This window comes from Ambystoma mexicanum, chromosome 3p (assembly GCF_040938575.1).
Source record: "Ambystoma mexicanum isolate Mex_15411 chromosome 3p, UKY_AmexF1_1, whole genome shotgun sequence".
Classification (NCBI taxonomy): domain Eukaryota; kingdom Metazoa; phylum Chordata; class Amphibia; order Caudata; family Ambystomatidae; genus Ambystoma; species Ambystoma mexicanum.
In genome coordinates, this window is record NC_090925.1 from 520,737,151 (window position 1) to 520,755,764 (window position 18,614).

The 18,614-nt window shown below is 45.8% G+C and overlaps 1 protein-coding gene across 2 annotated transcripts in view; it reads left to right on the forward strand.

The window, feature by feature from the left end:
- The first annotated feature begins 5,868 nt into the window (after positions 1-5,868).
- LOC138580565 (E3 SUMO-protein ligase KIAA1586-like) overlaps positions 5,869-18,614 on the forward strand; it is a 185,932-nt gene continuing 173,186 nt past the window's right edge. For both annotated transcript variants that reach the window (XM_069651207.1, XM_069651208.1), the window contains exon 1: positions 5,869-6,121. Coding sequence is in view for 1 of the 2 variants with exons in the window: in XM_069651208.1 (XP_069507309.1) it covers positions 6,106-6,121 (16 nt within the window). In the remaining variant the exon portion in view is untranslated. The remainder of the gene's footprint in view (positions 6,122-18,614) is intronic.

An 18,614-nucleotide genomic window follows, 5' to 3' on the forward strand; every position in this document is an offset into this window, starting at 1 on the left:
AACAATAGTTTGACTGTGGTACCAAGATAAAAGAATGTCCAACCAAGAGGATCTTTAATTAAAACTACCAAACATGCACACAACTATTAAAAGCACTAAGGAGCAACAACCTATAAGGAAAAACGCAGAGAAAGCAGACTTTATTCTAAAGTGGCACTCTGGGTTTGTAGACAAGAGTACCCAGACAAAGTATTTAAGAAATCAATATCAAAGTTAATAAAGATGTGTTTACAAAGGTATATCGGAGGATATCAGTCACTAGGGCCCTTTAAGGCAGGCCAGAGGAAACGACCACTTTGAAAACCTTTAGTGTCTTTTGCTTTGCAGGCTTTTGGCCAGAGAAACCAGGGGTGGGAGGTAAGTTTGGGCTCCCTTTGTGCCGAACTGGGAATGGTGTGGTACGGTTTGTCAGTGGCAATGACTTATGGGTCGAAGATGCTGGAAACGGCAGCTGCTGTTAGGTCAGCAGCACTGGAAGACTCAACTGCCTTGGGCACAGAGAAGGAAAACTTGCCATTTAGGGTGCGCGGGCTCCACAGCTCAACAGGCCCTCAAGACACTGCAGCTTCGAGGGCCTGTGGCTCGAAGAAGCTGGTAACTAGGCAGGTGTTGTCAGCTTGGAGATGCTGGAAGGTTCAGTCGGTCTCTGATGAAGGGACGGCAAAGCTCTGGTACTGGCATTAAGTGAAATTTGAAGATGAAGAGATGGTTGAGAGTTATGGTCGAAGATGACTACGGCGGTTCCCTTGTAGCAGCTTGGATGGCATCGCAGGTGTTCAAGCCAAAGTCACCAGTGAGCAGGGTGCTAAGTACCAGTGTCTCAGCTGCAATAGGCATTGTCCAGCCAGCTAGTCAAACCAAACAGACCCCTTAGAGGGTTAGGGAGCAGAGCTTTCCTCTTCCTTGGAGATCCTGGTCATCACCTCTCTAGTAGAGGTCTTTGGAGTAGACTTTACTCCCAATCAAGTTCCAGTGAACCCTTCTTCAAGCAGTGTCCAAGATGAATCAACAAAGGGGAGGGTCTCCCCTCTTTTATAGGAAAATGTCAATAGTGGATTGTTTCCTGTGAGGATGAGGTGATTGGTCGTCATCCAGTAGTCAATATCCGAGAGGCATGATGACAGATCTGGATGGTTGGGGCCTGGCAATTTTATCTGGGTGTCGTCTGCATAGTTTTAGCAGGTACGATTGTGGGAGCGGATGAGTGTGGGCAAAGGGTTTAGACAGATGCTGAAGAGTAGGGGATATAGGGATGCTCCTTGTGGCACCCCTTTTGTTACTGTTCGTGAAGTGGAGGTGAATGTGTGGAGGAGCATGATTTGTGAGCGTTTAGAGATGAAAGAGGAGATCCAAGAGATGGCCGTATCTTTTGTTCCTAATGCGTGTAGCCTGTTGGAGGATGTTGTGAACAATGGTATTGAGTGCGGCAGAGCGGTCAAGAAGGATGAGTACAGCGCAGCCTTCTGCAAGGAATGGGTACTTAACGCTATATTATGTACCAAATTCACTACTCAGCCTTAACCAGAATGATTGACAAGAGTACATGCTGAACCATTTGATAACTGAATTCCAAGCGATAACAGGCAACACATAAAGCAAGCATGGTTTTATCTAAGTTGTTGAAAATTTCATATCTAATTGGCATTATTACACAGAAGTTCACCTTAGGAACATGTTAGGGTCTCATTATGAGTTTAGCAGTGCAGTAAAAAAGTGGAGGTAATCAGGTTATTGCCACTTTTTCGGGTGGTAACGGAATTACTGCCAATTTTACTGCACTGACACATTCAAAGTTTGGAGGAAAAGTGGAAGGATTGGGTCCAGATAGAAGCTGGAGGTAAATCGTCCGCTTTTCCTCCAGCAATTGGTGGATTTAACACGCGATATTACAACCCGCTGTAAATCTGCCAAAAAGCCCATTGGAGCACTATGAGGTCAGAAAATTGAGATTTACACCATCCTACCACCACTCGTAATCCCGTGGTAATGCCACTGGAGTGGTGGTTACAGTAAATTCATTTGGTGGTAAATCAGTGGAATAACTGCCGATTTACCACACAACCTGTAATGAGTTATTGCCTGAAATGTTGGTCTTGCTGGGCCTGTGCTGATCATAGGCAGAGGCTTAGGTATTGCCTGAAATGTTGGTCTTCTTTGTGGGCCTGTGATGACCTTAGAGTTTGGATTAGGCATTGACTGGCATACTGATCTTCTTGCTGAGTTTATTCTGATGCTAAGGAGAGGCATTGGTATTCCCTGTAATGCTGGTCTACTTGCTGGGCGTGTGGTGATCTTAGGGAGAGTTTTAGGTATTGCCTGAAATGTTGGTCTTCTTTCTGGGCCAGAGCTGATGTTAGGCAGAGCCATATGTATTACCTGAAATACTGGTCTTCTTGCTGGCCCTGTGCTTATCTTACAGAGAGGCTTAGCTCATGCCTTAAATACTAGCCTTCTTGCTGGGCCTCCGCTGATCTCACTGAGAGGCTTAGATTTAGCCTGGAATACTATTCTTCTTGATGGGTGTTGCTGGTGCTAAGGAGAGGCTTGGGCATTGCCTGCAATGCTGGTCTTCTTGCTTGGCCTGTGCTGATGCTAGGGACTGGCATAGGTATTACCTAAAATATTGGTCATCTTGCTGGGTCTGTGCTGATCTTAAAGAGAGGCTTAAGTTTGCCCGAAAATACTGTTCCTCTTGCTGGGTCTATGCTGATCGTAGAGAGAGGCATTGTTTGCGCCTTGAACCACACTGTGTATAGGCGCATTCTAAAAACCCAATAAATACATTACATAATACTGTTCTTCTTTCCGTGTCTATGCTAATCGTCAGGAGAGACGCAAGTATTACCTGAAATGCCGGTCTTATTACTGGGGCAATGCTGATTTTAGCAAGCGACTCGGGTATTGCCTGAAGTTCAGGTTTGCCTGATGGGCAGACTATGCAGAAACACATCCCTAAGAAAGGGGAATCCTCAAATCTCTGTACAAGTCTAGACACAGAGACCACATACATTTATTAAATGCATCTCAAGGCTAACATGGTGGAATCGTTTATTATCACATGTATACAGTTCACTTATCACAAAATTCAATCTATGCATATTTAGTAATTATTTCTTTAGCTTATTTTCAATTTTGTCCTAAATATTGCAGAAGTTAATTAAATATGTTTCAGTGAGAGCTGTTGCCGTTATAATATCAACAAGATTGCCATTCAGCCAGAGACTTAAGTTGTGATGTTTGTTGAAGGCTCTTCCAAGCAGGCATGTTTTTAGGTTACACTTGACATTGACCTGCCCTTCTCTATGTCTGGTGAGCTGGGTGAAGGTTGGCAGATCAGAGAACACCTATGCAGTATTCATCATGAGAAGCGTACTGTACCTTGAGGATGTTGGCAGTGTGTGTACCCGCAGGAGTTCTTGCAGCACTTCATAGCCTCAGCACAGCCCTGGTCATTGATGCATTCGACACCACAAATCAGCAGTGCTCCATCTATCAGCGTGGGACAGGTTCCTGGCTTTTCTGTAACTGAAAGAGAAAAAAAGAGCAGTGAGACAGCCATTTTGAGTTGCTAACAACCGCATTGCCTTTGCAGTGTCCTTACAGCGGGGACAATGTGAAGCAGACTGCCTCTCCAAGCTCGGTAACCCTCCAAGCGGGTTCCACTTGTTCTTCTGAGCCTCTATCCCTCACTGGAAAATCAGAATTCTCTTTCTCTATAACCTGTCCACCCCACATGTTCTCGTTCTTTAGGCCAGCCCAACATTCACAAGCAATGGCCACAGCTCTACTCTTCATTGGGGTGGAGAGCAGCATAATGTTTGTGTGTGGGGGTAATGGATCCACTGTAGATAAGTAGCCTATGCTTTGCAGAAATTACATCTATTTTGAAAGAGAATTGAATGCATGGGAAAGTGCAATGTGAGCGGGGCGGTGCAGGATGCCAAGCACCTCCTTGTTCCCCCATACATGTTGCCATTTCAAATGGGAACTATCCGTCTCCTACACGCACAGCAGCAAGTCCCAGTAGTCTGCCACAAAAACAGAATATTGTCCACCTCTGGGGACCTCCCTCCCCCAACCTTCTCTTTATTGGTGCTCTTTTATCTGGGAAAATGGCCATACCTCAACAGCTGGAAAAGAGTCATGGGTTGGCCAAAAGGGTGTGGGCTAGTTGGAATCAGGCACATATAGTAGAGCTGTAAATTGAGTGCTGTTGATACACCACTGCTACTGACAGCCTTATTGACTGTGCTAAATCCAACCACTATTATGAATGGTTAATTGGTGAGGTTTCTCTGTTTTCTGCCCAATCTCCGATGTTGTTGTTGGTTGATGCTGCCTACAAGGTTTCTATTGGGTGTTCTTTATGGCAGTGTTGAACCTGAGGACATTGGTCATTGTTGTTGCGTATCACATGCAGGCATTCTCTTATTCTAATGCTTAGTTATCTATTAGTACTGCATCAGGGTACATGTAGTCAAGGAATATATGAGCAATCATTCGGAGAGACAATAAATAAAACATTGAAATAATATATCACAAATCGAAAATCCAAAATAAGTGTATATTGTCACTAATGTTGCTATTACACAAAGACCAAAGGAGTCAGGATAAGGAATACATTGAGCATAGATCAATTTATCCTTTAGGGCTAACATCCAATTTGACACAATAACGTGGTCCTTTATTGTGGCATTAAAATAGAAGGAAACTCAGATTCATCAGCTGCCAACTCTGATACATTGTTGATTCCACACCCTGGCATCTGATTGGCCCATTTTGTTAAATCCCCCAGTCAGATGTGTGTTGTAAGGTCTGCTTGTCTTATCAAATGTACAGCAATATTGTGATTTTCCAGCACCAGTGGCGCAGCCAGGGTAGGGCCGAGGAGGGTGCTGGCCCTCTGGCTTCACCCTGGTGCCTGGTGCATATTAATATTCATTTCAGCAGCGTGCGCCCTCGCAAGCCTGGGCGGCCGAGCCAGCTGGACCGCGGGCCGCGCACACAGGCGGAGTGAGGTCGCTTCTTTCAACTCTGCAACTCAGACCCATGTCTCCTTCCTTCTCACAGATGTGTGGGTGTCAGTGTCAACTCAATATTAATAGCAAAGGCCTGCAAGTTGCGGTGGCAGGCACTTATCAATGCCAATAAATATGATTGTTGTGATTTGTGTTTGGGACCATGAGCTGTAAGGTCTGGTGGACCGTTGATTGAAGTCCCCCTGCTTCCACACATATTATGATCCATCCATTCCACCTCGGCACCTGATCCCCCACACCTCCCTTCCTGTGCCAGGCATAGCCTGGGATGAAATGAACGATTCTACATCCGTTTGCAAATACAAAACAGACGTGATCTTATAAGGCGGTCATATAGAGACTCTGAGAGTTGAATGTAGGGTGGTGAGGGCGCTGCCTGGGCCCTGCCGCGCCAGCCTGTGGGATGGAGGAGAGGCTGGGATGCAATGCAGCAGGTGTTCATGCAGATGCACTGCCTCTGCAACCTGCCTGATGATGCCTCATCCTAGTGCATCCTGTATGAAAATCATGCATTCAATAGAATTCACGATATTGTGCGATATAACAATTGCCTGAGCAGTTTGCATTGCATTCCCTGGCTGGGCTGGCCGACCCAGGCCTCCTGCCTGCAGGCAGAGAGCTGCCTCCAGACTATCTGGAGCTAAAACCGATGTTCACTCAACCCAGGCACATTTGCTATAAATGTAGCACATCCTCTCAGCACAACTGAACTGCCACGTGCCGTTGAGACCAGTTAAGTAGTCCACGTCCAGGCACGCACGCACGGCACGCATACGTCCGCCAGCAGCTGCAGCCCCGTAGCTCTACCTCACTGTTCCTGTGTACGCACAGTACAGTCAGTGCACTGCCAGTGTGCGACTGACTGCTCCTGCCCTGGTGGTTTGGTGGCTCTGGTCGACTCCTGGCTTGCCTCCTGGACGAAATTGCTGTGACCTGGTCTTGCCTGCCCTACACCATCACCCCTGGCCGGCCAGCACCCAATAGCAGCATCCGAAATAATTTCAGAGGAATCGAGGGTCTGAGAGAGTCGCTCGCTGTCGGCCAGGCTCGAAGTGAGACAACAGGCATGCAGATCCAGCCAAGTAAGCGTGACTAAGCTTCTGCAGCCGCTTATCTTGGGGCCACATTACATGCTCACTTTAAGGTGCAAGAAGGCCGCCGCCGCCGCCGCAAGCATTAGAAGTGCAAAGATATGCATTCCATGTGGCACGGCCAGGCCATACACTGTAAATTGTAAAAAGCGCATATATTTTTGCTTTTTTTCGCACGCGTCGTAACATGCATCAGTGGGGAATGGTCATCTGATTGCACTGCGATTGCGAGCATCCATCATGAATGTAATCAAATCATGTCTTTTGAGTTTTGATTGCTCATTTCATTTGTGAGGGCAATGTGTAAATTATTGTTCTAAATTGGCCTTTTTGACTTTGACACTGCCTGACTGGCACAGCATTATATATCTGATCATCTGACTGGGATAGTAGTTGGCGATGGTAGGGGGGTGTTTAATTGTGCAGCATCTGGTTGGAGGCATCATATGTTTGTTGTATTGCACATGAGCAAGCTGTGCTTTTTGTTTTGGAAGTGAAGTCCAAGACTGGCAGACAGTGCTTTAAGTGGGCCGGGGCCGGACCCCGGCAGTCTCCAAAAAGTGGGGCTGAGCCGGGGCCCTGCCGGGGCCCCCCGGCCTCACCACGCCATGGCAGGACGCATTATCCCGCCGCGGCCGCAGCCGCGACGGGAGATGCGCCCGCCACTTTAACGTCAGGCAAGCTGACAGAAGTGCCAGCCAGGCACAGCGTTGCTGTGACTGGCTGGCACTTCCGTCAGTCACTGTAACTTTCTCTGATGACCCCTCATCTGAGGGGCCATCAGAGGAAGCTAGAGTCCCTTAGTTTTCCCTCGCCAGGTCACTGACCCTCAGCGAACCCACGGGCTACGTGATCTAATCTGCAGGTTAGATCACGGAGCCCGCGGGTTCGCAGAGGGTGAAAGACACCTCGGGCTCTGTGATCTCTGCTCTAAGCAGAGATCACTGAGCCCGAGGCGCCTTTCTGCTTTGGCAAGGCTTTATAAAAGATGCCTTCAACTGTGTACGTTTAAGCCATCTTTTATAAACGTAGACATATTTCTATGTTTATAACAGACGGCTTGAATCGTACACAATTCAAGGCATCTTTTATATAGCTTTGTCGACGGACAAAGCCACCTTGGGTTTTGTCCGTCCTCAACGCTTTATAAAAGATGGCTACGTTTCAAGCCGTCTTTTATAAACATAGACATATGTTACAAATGTCTATGTTTTTAAAAGGCAGCTTGAAAAGTACACAAACCATAGTAAGGTAAGCACACAAGTGTGCTTAACTTACTATGGTTTGTGCACTTACAAGCCACCTTGTATAAACATAGAAATATGTAACATTGCTATGTATATAAAAGAAGGCTTGAAAAATCACAAACCATAGTAGTACGCAAACAAATATTTAAATGCTCAAATACATTTATATATTTGTTTGCGCACCTTACTATGATTTGTGCACTTTTAGGCCACGCCCGCAATGGAAGCCACGCCCCCAAACGAGGGCCCCCCCTCAATTTTTTACCCCACTTAAAGCACTGCTGGCAGAAATTGTCATTTGGCATTGTATGATTGCTGTGCCACTGCCAACTGCCAAACTCTATCTGAGTGCGCGCACGGACCGAGCGTGTGTGAGTGGGCAAGAATCCATCTAATATTAATTATGGATAGATAAGGCCAGGCCCTGGACTGGCCTGGCCTGACCCTGGCCTGTGGTCAGCCGATGACCAGGTGTTCGTTCATTTCAGGAGAGAGGAATTGAAATGCCGTAGCAAGTCACAAATGGCATGGCCGCCCCTGGCCGGGTGTTCGTTCATTTCAGTAGAGACTAGAGGCAATGCAATCCCATGGCAAATCACAAATAATGGCATGGCATATAATGATCTTTAGATTGTGAGAGGAGGGCTGGGGCTGGAAGCAGCCTCACATGAAGAGCTCTGAGGTGAGGACTGACTGCACTCTGAGGGTCTGCTGCTAATCTCTATCTGAGGCTGAGCAGGTGCCGTGCACAAGAGGTGTGTGTGAATGGGATGGGAAATACATCCAATATTAATTACGGATAGAATGATTAAGGCCTGGCATGCGGACTCTGGCTGCGGCCTGGTGGCGTCAGGTCAAGTCTAGTGTTTGTTTCGACGAAGTAATGGCAAATAACACCAATGGAAAATGGCATGGCATAAATTGTGAGAGGTGGTGGTGGGGCGTAGTGGGGGCTGGGCGCAGCAGCCGCTTCCACACATGAAGCTCTCTGAGGTGGACTTCTGGACTCTTAGTGAGGAGTCACACTTTCAGTTTGCTGGCCCCAGTAGTGGGTCACGATTCTGAATGGAACGGGACATACGCGATATGAGTCTCGCTGTGTCGGGTGACGTCCCACATAACTTATAAGCAGCAGCCAGTGCCCAGTGCCCGCAGCAGCTGATGAGAAGGAATAACGATGTGTGTGGTGGTGGGGCAGATGGGCGGTGCGTCCATGCGTTCCAGTGGGGCGACACTGGCAGTGGCACTGCTGGCTGCCGCTGTAGGGCAGTCCAGGCCTGTGTGCCTGGTTTGTGCCATGTTATGAATAGTTTGTCCACACACTGCGCTCTGGTGGCTGACTGACTGGCTGTTGAGTTTGATGCTGTGTGTCCAGTCCACCACCAACCACCTTGTCAAGAGAAAGTGTGCCTGGAGACTGGAGTGAGTGTGTATTACTAGTGTACTGTACAACAACAAATCGAGTGCCAGTGACACTGACACTGGCCTTATGAGTGTCATGCCAAATTTAGAATTAGCCAAGATAGAACTATTGTTCCTGAGCTAATAAAAGCTGAAAGGCAGCAGAGAGAGAAAACCAGTGGTATTCTAAGGCGACTGCTTGATGCTATATTGTGTCTCACCAAGTAAGGGATGCCTCTCCGTGGACACAGAGAACATGCAGGATTGGGAAGAACATCCAATGAAGGACATTTTCTGGAGTTATTCAAGCAGAATGATTCCATTATTGCACTAGTGAAAGAGACAATGCGTATTCCCCTTGAAGAAGTTAAAATGGCCACTTTCTATAGTGTCATTGTTGATTCTACAACAGATGTCAGCAGAGTTGATAAATGTTCTTTATCTCTTAGATATGTGATATCATCTGGTCATGCAGCTGAATATTTTCTAACATTTGCTGAACTTCCTGGAGCAGGATCGTCAGACTTTTATAAACTATTGGCATCGACTTTAAAGTCCCTGGAACTTGATGTTTACTTAATCCGTGGGCAGGGGTGTGATGGTGCAAGCATTATGTCCGGATGTATTTCTGGCAGGGGCGGCTGGTACCTCTGGGCATCAGGGCGACGCCCCCCTCATCATCCGAGCAAGGTAAAAGATGTAAGGTTCGCTTAAAAATTACATCTTTCACCTAAACCAGGCAGTAACAATATCATGGAATTACATAATGAATCTACGTGATAATGCGCATGGTCACCCTGGGCTGGAGTAATTGAGGCTGCTATAATGTGCTGCAAGAGGCCTTTGCAGGGCTCGTCCCTCTCCAGGAATTATTTTTCTATGTTCCTTATGGAACCTCACTGGCTCCACGCAAATAACATAGAGCTCATCTATTGGAGGTCGGCGGGGAGTCAGCAATCATGCCCTCATCCTCTGTAAGTAACTGGAAGCTGCGCAAAGAGCTCAACATTGTGGGCTCGGTATGACTGGCAGCAGACTTAGGCCAATCTGAAGCCAGAGTCTGCTGTCAGTCGTGCCTACATTTGCTATCTATTGGCTACTTTTTTTGAGCCAATGGAAACTGAATGTTTCCTGTGCGTGGGTGGGACTATGGAAAGTGGCACTTGTGTTTTGTCACTGGGCCCAAGTTTGGAGGCACGTGCGCCAGGGTAAAGAGGTAAAGAGAGGAGCGGAGCGACCACTGCTGGGACAGGACACAGGTCGGCGAACCAAACTATTCAGTGACTGTAAAGCCGGTCTTCCCCTGCCTCCCTCAGATTCAGCTTGGAAGGACAGTCGCGTGGTGCAGGTAGGTGATTGCCTGGATTGATAACCCAGTGAGATTCTGGTTTATGGCCCAGTAGCAGAATACATATAGGCAAGATTGATGCTCCTGTGTCTTGGAGCGTACCGTGTACATTTTGTGTGACATCTGGACATAGCAGCGTTTAGATTAACCTCTCTTTCCAGGCTTCTCAGTGAGTTTACTGTATACTTCTTGAAGAACACATTTAGGATGCGGATGCTAAAGAAGCTTTGTGTTTGTTTATAAATATATGCTGCACACAAAAATAGATTTGAGTCCCTTCCGTGGCTGCAGTCTGCACAAAACTAAGCGCACCAATGTGCACCACCCCTTCATGCTTTGGTTACTTAACTTTGCTAAGCATTTTTTTACTTCTTACAAGTGCATTGTGATTGTGAAAAGATCAGGAAAAGAGAGGGGGGACAAGTATGACATGGCAGTTAGATATATATGGCTCTTTATCACATCATTGTGTACGCGCTCTTACACACACTTAACATAACACATGTAACCTTGCAAATTTAATTATTGAAAAATGATGACAGAGCTAATGAAAGGACATGACCTTACCTACACGCAGTGGACACAGGACACGCACATCATTGCAAGCCGCTGGGCAATGCTGCTCACATGACTGGCAATGAGAAAATGATGAGTTTGTTTCTGTGTGGAATTAGATATAGCGAGTGGACTATGTGGTAAAAACTCAATCAACAACCTGCCACTGTCCAGCATTTACCACTTCCTGATGTGAAATGTTCCCGATCACCTGTCCCTTATAAATCTACAAAATCATTGTGTTCATCTCTTGCCTTCTGGATTAAAAGTGGCAACTTAATCCATTCATTTAAAATGACAACATTAATCACACATGGCTGTCATATAGGAATAGGCGTTGTCGCTCATAGTGTTTCAAAACCGTGGTTCGGCTGGTGGGTCTTAAAAGAAATGACAACACCTTTCTTCTGCCCCACCAACTTGCCTCATAACATTCTTGAACAGTGAGGTTCGAAAGGAAATGTGCAGACTGAGAGTAGGGACACAGCTCTCCAAACAGAGCAATCCTGTTTTTATTTAGTGTGCTTCCAAAGTACACACTGTCTTGTCCACTGCTATGCAGCTGTGTCTGGTTACAGATCCTCTGAGTTACTGAAGAAGTGCTTACAGGCCAAAGACTGAGTAAAAAAAAAATAAAACATGCACAGGGCTGAGGTGCACAAGGAAAGAGGATTTCAGAAAGTTTTAATTTAGGAAGCAGCAGGGTTATCCCACTAGACATATAAGGGTTGCCCTTTGCCCCTGGGGCCAAGCACATATGGTGCTTGTATTATTTGAACATAAATATCTACTCACATCCTCTCCTTCCTCCCTCCTTCTGAGACTACTCTTCTCCTTGTCCTAACAGCACTAAGCAAGCACATCCGTGCATCTCCCTGAATTCAGAAGGGTTACCTATCTCTACTCACAGCTCACCAACTAGTCCCTGAGAGGCTGCTCTGCGCATGGAAATCAAATATCCCTGGGAGGTTTCTGTGGGGTGTCTTGTCAGTGTGTTTGTAATTTAGTCATAATATTAGTGTGGGTTGACTTTACATTGAAGATTCTAATTTATCACAGAGTAGTGTTTGTGCATGCAACATTCAAGAACCAGCTATACTCAATTCAAGTTGGTTTAAAAAGATACACAATTGCACTTGTTCGAATAATGTACCAAATGCCTAATGCTTTTGAGACAATATGTGAGTAAAATTGTGCAGTAAATGGCAATGTTTGGACTACATTTTTCCATAATTTCCAGATGGAGGGAAGCAAATGGGGGTGCACCCCACCCAAAGTCCAGTGTTGGTGTCTGCGTTGATTCACAAAATCAGGGTCAGACATTTACTCCCCATCATTTTACAAAGTCATCAGCCACCACTGATTGCTGGACTGCAAGCACTTGTGAAGTCACACCCAGAGCTGTACATGTTCACTGTTGTGCCCACAATTTAAACCATGTGCTGATTGATGGAGTACACTGATGCATAAAAGGAAAGTTATTTTTTGGTACACCTGAGGCAGTATACACTTTTTTAAAAAAAAACAATTTATTGATTTTATCACAACAACCAACAAAAACTTGCAGTAGATGTCATAATTATACCAAAATTTGCCTATATCCTTCTGTGCCTACTGCCTACCCCTGTCCCCCCACCCCCAACTCAAGCTTACTCCAATTCATGGTCCACGTTTAAATCTCTTTGGGGGGTGCCCCATTCTGCGTCCTCAGCGGAATCCTGGTCACTCGGCTAGTCTTGGGTGGGCCCATACAATGTGGCCACTAAGTGTTTCCAGGCCGTCAGGGTTGCTGCTTCTTCTTCCCCTCCTCTATTACCCACCTCTTGCCACACTACCGTTTCTGCTTCTGCCCATTTCTGGAGGTCTTTCCACCAAATTTCTATCTTTGGTCTAGAACATGCCTTCCAGCCCATGGCAATTCTACGCTTGGCAAGTATGTATGCCAAGTGCTTTAATTTACTCATATGTTGGTCTAGGGAACCGTCCTATCAGACATGCCCACACAGATTCAACATTTATCTTGACCCCTTTTTCTCCCAGCAGGTGAGCTATTTCGTCCCAGTACTTCCCAATCTCTGGACATGCCCAGAACATGTGTGACATTCCAGCATTTTCCTCCCCACATTTAGGGCATGTTTGCTGCCCTGCGTTCTTGAATTTGGCTATTTTCTGGGGAGTCATATATGCTCTATGGGTGATATATAGTTGTATTTGCTGAAGCCTCGCATTTCTGGAAACTTTCTTATGGTACCCCTGGGCCCGTTCCCACATCCCGTCGCTCATGGGTTCCCCGACTTCTTCCTCCCAGTCATGTCTTAGATGTGCTACTTCCTTTCCCACTCTGGACATCAATAACTCATATAGTCTTGAAATCTCGTGCCCACCTTCTGCTATATCGTATATTGTTTCTATGGCCTCGTCAGGTAGCTCTGCCAATATAATTTCCGACCATGTTTCTCTGACCAGCGGTATCACTCTATTATATGTAATATATTTCCCTGCATTTAACCCTGTTTCCTCCATCAACATCTCGAATACTTTTATCTCCCCCTCATGCCATATGTCTCCCATTGTTACAATTCCCACTGATTCCCAGTGCTTCCCAATCATTTTCATTAGTTGCCCGTCACCTCCCGTCAGTGTAACCAGCGGCACCTACATGGAACATGGGGCTGGGTTTCCCATGACCTGGCAGGCCTTACGCCACACTTGCCAACCCACTACCATCATCTTTGAGCTCTCTTTAATTTCCGAGTTTGGTAGCCATATCGCTTCTTTCAAGAAGTACGGGGAACACTCGTGTCCCAGCAATCTCGTTTCAGAGGTCGGGTCTTCTCATAGCCACTTGGCCACATATTGTAATTGGCTAGCTAAGTAATAGATCTCATAGTTTGGAAGCTTTATACCTCCTTTAAAGTAATGTATTCTGCAACTTCCAAAGGGAAATTCTGGTTCTAGTCCGGTGCCATAGGAATCCCCTACACATGCTCTTTAACTTAGTGAAGAATCACCTTGGTATCAGGTACGGTATGTTTCCGAAGAAGTGTAACAATCTCGGCAACACCACCATCTTCAACATCGTACCACTACCCATCATTGTCAGGGGGAGTTTGGTCCAAAACCTCATGCTATTTTCTATGTTTTTTACCACCTGCTCGGTGTTGTGCAGGTGTTCTGCTTCCACTGTATGATAAATGTCAATACCGAGGTATCTGAACTTTCTAATCTCCCATGGTATTTGTAAGATTAGTAATCGGTCGCATGGGACCCCCACATACCTTCCCAGTGGAAATATAAGTGACTTCTTGGGGTTCACCGTTGTACCCGACAGCGACCCAAATCGCTCCATCACTTCCAGGATATATTGGAGGTTCTCTTCGGGGTATCTTAGGTACAACAGCATATCATCTGCATATAGTGAAACTAGATGTGGTTCCCCTTGTATATTAATCCCTATTGTCTCGTACCGTTGCCTCAGGTATATTGCCAGGGGATCCAGTGCTAAAATGTACAGCATTGGGGACCACGGCATCCTTGCATGGTGCCCCTGCTGAGCTGCCACCTTTCTGAGATGTTCGCTCCTGTTTTGACCCTGGCTAGCGGCTCGCTATACAGTAATATGACCCATTTAAGGTACCCAGGTCCCATCCCATAGTTAGATAGGGCTGCATTCAGCCAAGGCCATTTCACCGAGTTAAAGGCTTTTATTGCGTCCAACGATACTATAGCAATCTCACCTGGATCATCTTTCGTATGTTCGATGACCCGGTGGAGTCTTCGAAGGTTATCGGATATGTTCCTATGTGGAACGTATCCGGTCTGGTCTGGGTGTTGTGGGATGTTTTTACCCATGCATTCAAGCCCTAACATAAAACTGTGCGTTACTGGCATTGAAAACATCATGATGGCCAGAACCCCCCAGAGAGTGCACAGGGAAAACATCAAGAATAGGCTGCCACCCATTTTTGCCTATGTTGTGAGCACAGGAGGGCACAGCCTAAAACCACCATCGGGCTAAACACACAGTAGCCTGCAACCATTGGGAATGGCAATGCTGATTGCCAAAAGCAACCCAGAACTGTGGGGAATTAATTTTCTTAATGTCAAAAATGGATGCAGTACAGGTGCTCACCACTATCAGAAAGCCGGCGTTTTAAAACCACCAGACTTTTGTGTAAAACTGAACAGAGGAACCCAAACCAGGCCAAGGAAAGACTTGCTTAGAGGTGGATACAATGTAAAACTATATTCTGAAATGACTTGAAGGAAGTAATTATTTAATGTATATGTAAACATTGTAAGTTTGATTTAAACTGGGAACTAAAGTGACATTTAGCTGAATTCTGCCTGACAACTACACCCGACAGGAGAAACCTGCTCAGCCACTCTTCCCAGGCCTAGCTGCATCCTGCTGCCCCTGCCAAAAGGAGATGACAACTCTCTGATTGAATTAAGGGAGGGGTACCTGCAGACTGCAGGAAGTTGAACTAAGCCCTGTCCTGGGCTCAGGTAAATGTTATATTGGGGGGGGTCGTAAAATGGCTTCCTCTTGGGGGAAACTGGGAGGGCAGTGCCTCTGCTAGCAAGCTGAGCTTGGGGGAAGTGGATAAACCAGTTATTCCACCATGTGATGTGGGAAGCCACACCCCTTTTTGACCAGGGCATAATTTTAAAAAGATAGATAACTCATAGTGCGGACTGGTCAAAATTATATAAATAATATCATTATTCTTGGGATTTTTCCGTGCACATTTTAAGAGGTGTTAGGACCCTGTGGTGTATTCTGGGGGGTTGCTAGCGGAAAGTAGGGTCTTACTCCAAATGTCTGGATGTTAAAAATCTGACACTTCATCAATTAATGTCCATACTCCTTGCGCACATTTGTGTAATTTTTGGTAAATGTCTGACATTGGTCAACCGACCAAAAAAAGCGCAAAATGTTGTCATTTCTGAATCCCAGTTCGCAGGAACATGGGGCTTGAACAGAGACCTGTCTTAATTCATCTGTAATATGTACATGTAATGTCAACCACTTGTGTATCTGGGAAATATGTATTTGAATCAAATATAGATTTGTGGGCAAATTGACCAGGGGAGGATCCTCTGACCCATAAACAGACCTCATCATGATGACAATCCATTTCCTTCCCCCAATCAAGGGAGAGAGGAGGAATTGGCCAATGATAAGTGAGAGGGGCAGGTTTAGTTATGACCAACGCACACACCCACTTTCTAAAGACATAAAAAGAGCCACTAGAAGCCAGACAGGACATTCACTTTCCACTTTCTTGCGGGACGCTTTGCCGGGAGACTCCAGACTTCAAATCCATCAACCTCCAGAGACCAGAGATCCGGAGAGACCAGAGATCCAGAGAGACCAGAATTGTGCAGTGCTGAGAGCAGAACCAGAGAGCAGAGCTGACCCAGATAGCCGGGACTTCAGAACCACCCGCCGGAAGTCCCGTCCAACCCGACCAGAACTTGACGGCTTATTTCAAAAATATAGTGTGAGTACTCACTGTGCAAAACCAATTTCTTAGTTTAAAATAATCTAATCCAAACTATTTTAGCCTGTTACAACTGCCTCCTAGAATCGTGTCATTCTGTCATCTTTAAAACTGAAAACTGTCATCTGTCATTCTGAGCTTTAAAATTTCAAATCCGAAAAACTACCTTTATTAAATCGTCCGTATCTCCGGAACCGTTTGTGCCAGGAGCGACTTTTATCTTAAAGCTAAGATTCTAGGCTTTCCAACGAGACCGACTTGCTACTCCTTATAGGGCCTCCGTAATTATGCTCGACGCACGCGATTAAATTTGCCGCGATTTGACATTTTGCACAATTTCAGCCACGTGTAAAAATCAGCAGCTTCTTGCTTTCCTTTGCTAAAATTCGTTTTAACCTGCTGGTTACTCATAGAGCATTGCTAAAGTGAGCCTGAACTAATATAAACTAGCTATCACTCACCCTGAACCTCTACAGGGAATTAAAATCAATTTTAGCATCATTTCACTTCATTGCCACCACATTCAAAGCATTTTGGGCCTCTTTTTTAAAATCATACCTGTTTTTCTCTTAGCTTGCTAGGGGGGAACTGCATTTTGTATTGCAATTTGTTGGGATTCTTGAAGACTGTGTGCTCTCCTTCCATTTCTTACATTGCATAGGGGGGGTGAATTGCCAGAGAAAAAGTGATTATATTATCTTTTGCTAAAATCCTATCAAGTTATTTCCGTACTGCATTTTATTCCTCATTGCTTTTCTCTTGAAACCATAAAAGTATTTTCGCTGCCTTATCCATCCTATACCAACTCCTCATTGATTGTAAAGAAGTGTGCTAGTGTCAGGTTACCCATTGTTGATCAACCTTATATTCATAAGTGTGATATCAATTATTAATGTATTATAAAAGTGTGATAAATAAACCTTTTAAGTTTGCAAAACAAGCCTACTTCTTGGCTCAGTGGGGTCAAGGGAGATTCTAAGAGAGGGGTGTTATACAAGGGTTCATCATCCAGATTATAACTTGCCATAAAATATATAAATAAGGGCTTCCCTTGGGCATCCCAGACAAGGCACTGACTTAGTGGGATTGCTTGATCAGAGTCACTTACAGAGTGGGGGCTCGGAGCCGGGATATTCGGAAGATTTACCACTTGTGCAGCTTAATACAGTGTGCCAACTGACCAGATACACATATCCGGTTAGATCACCACGCTGTTTTACACTGTGAAAGCACCCCTCAAAGGAACACTCTAAGTAAACAGTCTGTTTTGCAAAATAAAATACAAACTTCTGTAACTCAGGAAGGAACTCAAATTCCAGAATGACGACACTGGTTGACATCAAAATAGCCAGAAAGCACTTCTTGCATAAGCTATTTGTGAGAGGTGAATGGATTGAGCAGGGCCAGGATGCGTGGTTGCAGGCAATCATGCAACAGTTCACTGCAACTGGGTTAGATATCTGGAGAGATCAGGGTCCCTTACATGTGGCCCTGAGTGAACTATCCATGGCTCCTAAAGCTAAAGATGAACATGACATGATGGTTAGGATAGCGGCATATTTGTACCTATATATGGGAGCCATGCAGGACAAATGTGTTGAAGGCCAAGATCTGGCAAATAGGCAACAGATCGCGTTAGAGAAGGCCCAATCTGACCTGGTCTCTTCTGAGCAGAGGATGCACAGAAGAAAGGAGTCAGAAAATGAGAGCAGACAGTATCTCATTAAAATCAAAGAGGACATGTGTATCCTGCAACAGGAAAAGTCTGACCAGGATACCAGATTTCAGGCCTTGCAGAAGGAGTACCAAGAAGGTTTGGACTTCATACTGCAGAGCCAGAAAAAGCTGGAGCAACAATTAGATTTCAATAGGGCATGTGCTGAGCAGGTAGTCACCATGCAAAGCCACCTAGATAGGGAAAAGGCAGAGAGCAATAAACTGATCCTGAAAGACATGGATAACCAGGCAGAGTTTGATCAGGAGCGCCAGAAAGCTTGTGCCCTTCAAAGGCAAAGGGACGACCTGGCGGCACAGATGCAGACTCTTAGTCAGGAAAGGGACACCTTAGGCCAGGAAGTCTGCCATTTAAAAAGAAAAACTGAAGAAAATCACTTGGCCCTCCAGGGGCTGGGTGACCTCCAAAAAGAGCATCAGAACCTGTTAGAGCACACCAGGAGGGTGGAAGAGGCTCTGGCAAGAAAGGAGCAGGCCAGTAGGGATGGGACACTGGAGGTAACCCTCCTGCAGCAAAGACTGGCCCAGTACTCCAGGACCAATCAGGAGGCACAGAGAGAGAATGAGGCTCTCTGCCAGCACAATGATAGGCTCCAGCAACAGGTAGCCATGATAGATTGATGGAGTCGAGTAAGGCCTTGGTTGAGGAGCTGAAAGCCCAGGCTCTTGCATTGCAAAAGGGAGCATGGGCT